General features: G+C 32.3%; 1 protein-coding gene across 1 annotated transcript in view; it reads right to left on the reverse strand.

Annotated features, from left to right (window-relative positions):
- The window catches only part of LOC108568725, a 2,307-nt gene extending 1,634 nt beyond the window's left edge, over positions 1-673 (reverse strand). The window contains exon 1 of the mRNA XM_017929961.1: positions 394-673. Coding sequence (XP_017785450.1) covers positions 394-673 — 280 coding nt within the window. The remainder of the gene's footprint in view (positions 1-393) is intronic.
- Positions 674-8,242: the final 7,569 nt, after the last annotated feature.

Below are 8,242 nucleotides of genomic sequence, written 5' to 3' on the forward strand. Positions count from 1 at the left end.
CACATTCATTGATGTTATCAATATACTGAATTGAATCATCGATGATTTCAACGTCCTCGATTATATCAGTATCCGCAATGGAGACAATATCGTCAATGATTTCAGTTTCCGCGATGGACTCAGAATCTTCGATGATTTCAGAATCTTCAATGATTTCAGTATCATCGATTATTTCTGTATCCTCAATGATTTCAGTAGCATTGATGATTTCAGTAGCATCAATTATTTCAGTAGCATCAATAATGTCAGTAGTATCGATGATTTCAGTAGCATTGATAATTTCAGTAGCATCGATGATTTCAGTGGTATCGAATATCTCAGAATCATCGAAGATTTGAGTATCTTCGAAAATTTGAGTATCGTCGAAGATTTGAGGATCCTCGATAATGTCACCGCCGTCGTAGATCACAGTTTCCTCTGTGAATTCAGTATCTTCGACGTATTCAGTTTCTACGACGTACTCTGTTTCCACTGTGTTCACGGCGTACTCAATATCATCAGCGTATATAGTGTCATCGGCGTATACAGTATCATCTGCGTAAACAGTACGATCGGCATATACAGTACTATCGATGTATTCAGTAACATCAGGTAATTCAGTATCGTTGGCGTATTGAATAGCCTCGGCGTACTGAGTATAGTCGGCATCGGTTATGTCAATATCATCGGCCATCTCAAAAAAAGAATGTGCGAAATTGCCATTCTGACCTGTAAATTCACCTAATCTTTTCTATTAACTACATGTATTATATACAAATGAAATGAAATGACGAACCAAGGAAAATATTTTATTTAATGAGAAAATATACGAAAATCCTATAAGGAATAAAACTCCAACAAAGTTTTCTATGACATTTTTTAATATAACATAAACCTCTATTTTTTAAAATTTTTGTATTATATTTGGTGCATTGTATGCACAAGTGTATATATTATCTCAATTTATTTTGTTGGTTTCTGACCTTGTATTCTAACTTTTACGACCTTCGGCAATATAAGATAAATATAATAAAATTAATTAAAAGCCTTATCTTCCGCCCTATGATTACATATACTATGTATACCTGAATATGATTACATATACTATGTATACCTGAATACACAAGGGTGGATTTGTTCCAAATGTTTCGAGCTTGGTTAACATTGAATATAGGCTTGAAAATTAGATATTGATTCTGACCTTTGATGAAAGAATCGATATGGACTACTGGGCATGTTAATGTGGATAAGGGTACAATACCAGCATCTCTCATAGTTTCCATTTAAATTAGGTATTGACAAATTGAATTTTTGTATTAGATTGCGACCTTCATTAAAGAGATCGATGGATAATTGCACATGCGTACTTAAACAGTTCACCCCTGTCCACCCACTACCCTAATTTCTCGACATGAATTATCTTTTTTTGTAGTCGGATAAGAAAACAAACTAATCGCATCTCGTAGATTTAATTAAAATGTAGAAATGTCATTTAGATTATTTAATTATTTAATAGACTTTGCTAAACGGATCGATATGGGCCATTGCGCATGCGTACCTGCAAGGGTGCAGACTACCCTAACTTCCAGACCTTTTTTATGACCTCGGATAATATAAAATTCATAAAGCATATATGTATTTTATTGAAATATAAGTGTAACTAGTATTTATTTTGTTGGATGATGATATTTGATAATGATATGTAGATGCACATATCATCAAGGCTAATGAGCTAAATTTGATATCAAGGTTAATTGATTCAAACTAATAAAAATCGTTTAAAATTTTCATTGATTTGTCCAAATAATCATTCTGAAACTAGTTACCTAGGAACTGATATTCTTCCATGGTGAAAGGTTCAATTGTCTGATCCATCATCATTTTAACTTCACTTCCGCTTCAGATTCACATAAATAAGAAACTTCAGATTTATTTAAATGAACAGTAATATCAAAAACAGGAGCACCGACCCGCACAATATTTGGGTGTTGGTCTAGACGTGATTACCTGCTGCAATGACGGGGGATGAATTATTACTGTTAGCAACAGTTGACTCGGCCGCCCTTTTATGCATTCGCGCAGGCCAGGGATGAAATCGATAATGACGGGATGCGTGGGCGTTAAAGGGTTTTCAGCTATTTTCTTAAGAATCCATAAGCCAATTTCTTTGAAACCGGTAGCATAAATCATGTTTTCATTAAATCCATCGTTTGACAAAAAAAAATTGTTTAAAAGTGTGCTCGTTCAAAAATTAATTTAAATTACGCGCATAAAATGCAAATAGTGGGGATGCAACAGGGGCGCGACATCAATAGGAAAACAGAGACGTGCAGGGTGCATCCAGAAAGTATTGATCGCAGCTTCTGCAATACAGAGCGACCTATATATATCTGCACTGACTGAAGCTTAGTATACCACAATAAGATTTACTGTAGTCCTACAGTCTGGAGCAGTCTGAGCTCACACCACACTCAGCCTATATTTCATACTGGAAGGAGCTTGTTGTCACAGATGAAACAATGCTCCTTAAATTATGCGCAATAGCCATTTTTCTCTTATTTTTAAATCTTTATTTATTTAAAGAAATATGCATTTTCCAGTTATTAGAAAAATATCAATTTATTTGCAAATAATTTAAAAAAATATAATCGTGTTTAAGTATGTAAAATAATAATACATATTAATTGTATTTTTATTATAATCGATTGAGCCACACCCTTACAGCCTTTATTATTAATTACAGAATATTTTAATTTTTCTGTATATCAACATTTATAAGAACTGTGACTGTCATCAGGTGTCAACTGGACGCGTGTAGTGCGGCTCTTCCTGCAAGAAACAAGCAAATAACGAAGAAGAACATTAACAAGATATATTGAACTTGAAAAGTAGCAAATATAGTAATATTTCAGTTAGCATATTGTATAAGAAGTTATTTAGTTTAGTTTCTAGTGGTGTAATTTAGTTTAAGTTATCATTTGCGAATTTGTTGATTAGTTCTTGTTTTGAGTAAGTTTTTTTTTATTGCTGACTTCGAAGAAGATCCGGCGATGGCAGTAGATACAGAAAGGAAGTCTCCGGAATCCCTTACAGGAATAATTGCTCATCTGAGTAGCCACGTTAAAAAAACAAAGACTTAAGTTTTATTGTCATTATCGAGAACATAAAAAACGATTTTATTATGATTTCTATTGTGCGCGAATACAAATAGACCAAAGTGAATTAGTGAATTCCTGCGCCCTCTGCAGGTGGGTAGAACTTTAGATAAATATAAAATAAAACAAGTAACAAAGGTAGAAATAGAGTCGTGGTAACTTTTAAGAAAGCTATTACGGCGAATAATTTCCTACACTCCAACTACCAAATCTTATATATTTGTGTTCGATCTGTTACCTTTATTGTCTTTACCTGTCTTGCCGTATCTCTAATACGTACATATTTTATAGAAGTCAGTTTAGTTTGATTTAATAGTTATTTTTTAGTTGAGTTAGAAGAAGTTTTTTATTTTGATTAGTCGTGCTGAAGAAGGAAGTTTTGGTTCATGTGGAGAAGCTGGTTAATTTAATTAGTAGGGCGGAAGAAGTAATCCGAAGTATAAGTTAGTTTGTGTTCCGAATGTAGACAGTGGCTGGCTTATTGGCGCGTAATGCGGAAGCCAAATGAAGAAGGGAAGGAAGAAGAAGAAGAACTACCAAATCTTGGAAGGAAACATCATTTAAACTCTCTCATTTAAAATTTTCTGAAAGAAAGATTGAAGAGACTAATGACGAATCGGGCAACCCAATATACATCCACATTAACACCATCTTAATATCAATAGCACAGGTGTTTGAGGTAAAACCACATCCAACCAAAGTACAACTGAAAGAATTCCACCGGATATGCTTAAACTCGCGTTTATGCCGTCAAGGTCGGAAGAAGAAACAAGAGAAAATAGCATTAAAAAATTAATTAGCATTCTTCGACAAGCCCTTGAGCATCCTATAGCATCCATCGATCATCAACTCAGTCACAACTTGCTGATGAACCTTCCCAAGTTTATAACAATATTAACAAAAAAAATGATTACTAAGATCCAAACTTGGAATATTAGAGCCTTCCGCTCTAATTATATAATTTTTTTTCAAATTAGCAAACACAGAGAATGCGGATGTTATAAATTAAGTCGAAGACGTGCTTTTTTTAAATTTCTTATTATTAATCTAGATTTATTTATTTACTTCTTTTAAAGTATTGGCACTGTTATTATTATTGTTAGTGCTGATATTTATTTTTTGTTTCTGTTAGGTATGTTTATTATATGTTTAAGGATCTGGTCTTTAATTAGGCATAGACTGGCTACACCACACAGTGCGAGGGGAAGAAATATAAATGTCTTATTGGAAATCCCATTGAAATATAAAAATCAATTGAAGAACCCCTCATGGTAATTGCATCATTGACCACTCAATTAAAAGCTGAATGCCTCACCTTTCCAACGAGCCAACGTGTTATCGAGTCGTCTGCTACAAGCTGTAGAAATTGGAATAAAAATAAATAGAGAAAAACGAATTTTGTGATGTTTGCTCATACTATCAGTCGATGGCATATTATGGGGGTAAATGGACATTCGTTTACCAACTTTTGGCTGATATTTGACGCTTCTGTTTATCACTTCAAATCTTTGTTGCATTTTGTTTGTTTATGAAAATTGCGATATCTTTGTATATTGTAATTAATTCTTTCCATCAAACACCTGGCAAAACTTGGTCGTTGTTTCATATTATTTTTTTTCGATTAATTTTTATAAAATTGATGTATATATTGAATATTAGATAGACCATTCAATCGATCTTGACCTATCGTATTTCAAAAAGAATTTCTATACGTTTTAGAGTGCTACATCAATGATCTGCATTACCTGTGGTGACAGATGTCTTATAAAAATTGTTACAAGTGTTGATGTTGAATATATCGCAAAATGTAGTATTTACATACATATAGTTTATTCTGATATCAACTTGTCTTTCAGGGGTGGCTAACTTTTGTGTACATAAGACTTTTTAACTTAAAAATGTGTCGCAATTGACTTGTTGTCACTGGCGTCATCGTCAAAAGGGGAAAGTTTATAAACTATGTATATATAATAACATAATTACTTAACGGAAAAAAAAAACTCAGGCCCGGAGGAATTAAAACAGATTATTTTGTTGCAGATCTTCTATTATCAAAATAAATTTAATTTTATATGCATCTATGGAGTTGATCAAATCTTATTTTTTACCTAATATTGAAGTAAAATCGGTAAGAAAAGCCAAGATTCAAATTTTTAAAGACTTTGAATAAATTTACACCTGTAGTTCTTTCTTTCAATGAAATCATACCTAACAATTCTTCTTTAAATGTAAAATCCTTAAAAACTATACGAATGAAAATAAGTAATTATGCTGTATCACTTATATCTGTCGATTCATCACATTGAATAGAATAACAAGAACATATAATAATACATTTCCACTCATCTTCTCAATTCGTCGCATCACAGTGTTTCGAAACAGTTGTAGATGTTGAATTGTAGTAATAATTTCACTCTTGTTCTTAAAATCGTTAAAAAGAGAATGTGATATTTCCAAAAAAGTTTCCTTCACAAATTCACCCTTGGAAAATAGTTTTTTTTTTTGCTAAAGCATACTTTGAATGATGTAGTAGTTGCTGATTCTGACTTCAATTTTGGCTTTTGAAAAATATTTTGTTGATTTGTTAATTGAGTTTTAAGATCTCTAACTTTACGTTATTTTATGAAAAATCTATTCGATACTGGTTATGTAAAGCTAAAAAATGTCTCCAGATTTTCCTTTTTAGCAATGGTTATCGAGGTAAAGCATATTAAGCAACAACATTTATCATTCACTATTATAAATAGTAATCGAGTACCAATTCTTCATTGAAATGATAATTTTTTTTGATTTACTACTCATGTTTCCACATACTAACCTGCAAATAATTAAATATTCAAAATAAATAGAGGTAAACGTCGTTTTGCGCCCGTTTGATTTACGCGGTTCGATTTACACCGGTTGATACCGGCGTGGGATTCCCCTGTTCGGCCGACACCAGGCGACAGTAGGCGCCGCGATTCTAATAGCAGACACACTTTTATACGTTGTGTTCATTTTACGGCGATTTTTTTACGCCACTGTCTCATGAAACGGAACCTCGGCGTAAAACAACGTTTACCTGTATTTGGAAAGACAAAGTTATCCTTGTGGGCTAAATCTGGCTATAAGAATCTGCGTAAAGAATCAATTCGAACTTTAACTCATTAATTTTTGCGATAACGGATGTGTGAACCGATGTTTTGTCTTGATTTTGAGCTTTGGATTTGATATTGGCTGGAGTTTTTTTTGAAACAGCAACAGCCATCTATACGTGAAGTCGTGTACTTCTGGGACTAAGCCAGAGTTTAATTTATAACATAAAGAAAAGGTACTTACACCGTACTGTCACCGTGGACATATTAATAATAATATTGTTAATACTAAAGAAAAGAAGCTACCGTGTATGTATTATTTTGCCATCTAGGATAAATCTCAGAATTAAGATAGTCCTGATCCTTTTCGAATATGCACTTATCTTCACTTGTTTCCACTAGCGACATCCGGTAAACCATTCTAAAGGATCAAGTGGAAGGATTTCACCTTGAAACGTATTAGTTGAAGAATCAAGTGCACGGGAAGTTTTGTGATCGTTTCCTAATAAATTGTAAGTATCTAACTTTGATTATTATCGATTCTCTTCATTATTGCAATACGCTAGAAATCAATAAAGATTATTGTTTGCCGCAAAAGCGATTTTAACAATTTTCGCCGTTGGCCATTTTTGTTTTCCTTTGTAACGAGGTCCTTCCACGTGTAATTTTGTAGACTTCTTTTAATGATTCAGCCAAATCATTCAATAATTGCCATGATTCGCGGATCGATTTTAATCATTATCATTTCTGTCCAATTGGATTTACATTTCGATCTGATGAAATCCGGTTTACGGTTGAATGATTTCTATTTCCGAATTATAATTTGCCGCCATTTCCATGCTTTACCTTACAAAAGTTTTCCGAAATATAACCGCCGTCTCCATTTCGCCATTCCTTTCCCAAATTTGAGCTATTAATGCATGAATTAAGTTATAAAAAATCTTGATCGATCTGAAATTTCAATTCGACAGAAAAATCGGCCGTTTTTTTTATCGGAGCCAATCCATTTTGTTTAAATCTTGAATCTTTTCATGCTTCCAAGTGTTTGTGTTTATCATTATTTAACCGTCGTTTCAACTTTGCAAACTTTTCAAAAGGTCTAATTTCAATTAACACTTCTATTTTAATTTATTAATTAACGAAAATACGAGTTTTAACTAAATCTTGATCGCAATGAAAACATTAACAAATTTTAATAATCTTTGTGTGCGTTGTTGAAAGTAATTAAAATAGGAGATTTTAATAAAATCACAATTTTTAAATACTAAATGACAAAACTTATATAATAGCAATTTGCAATATTCAAAGCTTGTTACTTGTCAAGTAATGTGTCAAGTACATTTACTTATTGAAATACTCACATCGATACTCATTTGCCAAATACGCATTTGCACATTAAGCGGTACTTGATAAATTAGTTGTGCGATTTTTAGAAAAAGAGAAATTTTAATGAAAATAGAGAGATTTCTTTGGTTTTAAGTTTTCTTAAATTAAATTATCTTTTTTTTAAATTATTTTGCGTAATTTAGCTTCTACAAATTATATTTAGTATTCTTTTCGTTTTCAGTGTCAAATATGTCTCTTGATAAAATGAATGAAGACTTACTTATTGAGGGTAAGTCTGTTTTACAAATTGCTTTCCGTATAAAATTTCTAAAAAAAAACAATTTTCAGGTGCAGGAAAATCTGTACCAAGCAGCACACAGAAGGCTGATCTTGAATTACAACAGGTATTATTATAATAAGATCTGACTTAACGTTTTATTAGAGAGAAAAAAATATATTAATTATTTTTATTGTTATTATTTCAGAAGAGAGAAGAAGACTTATCTAACTGTAAGTTTACCAAAAACAAGTCTCAATACCTAGTACCGTCTAATCTGTACCGCCGGAATATTTTTTAAACCGAATAATTTGAAAGACTACCTATTATGCATTTTTTAATTTAGAATTTTATTTAGTCGGAATGATCGAAACCGGACTATGTGAGGTATTAGAACCTAATGTTATACGAAATCTTGAATCTTTTCTTGC

The sequence above is a fragment of the Nicrophorus vespilloides genome, unplaced genomic scaffold (assembly GCF_001412225.1).
Source record: "Nicrophorus vespilloides isolate i.1.1-1 unplaced genomic scaffold, Nicve_v1.0, whole genome shotgun sequence".
NCBI lineage: Eukaryota > Metazoa > Arthropoda > Insecta > Coleoptera > Silphidae > Nicrophorus > Nicrophorus vespilloides.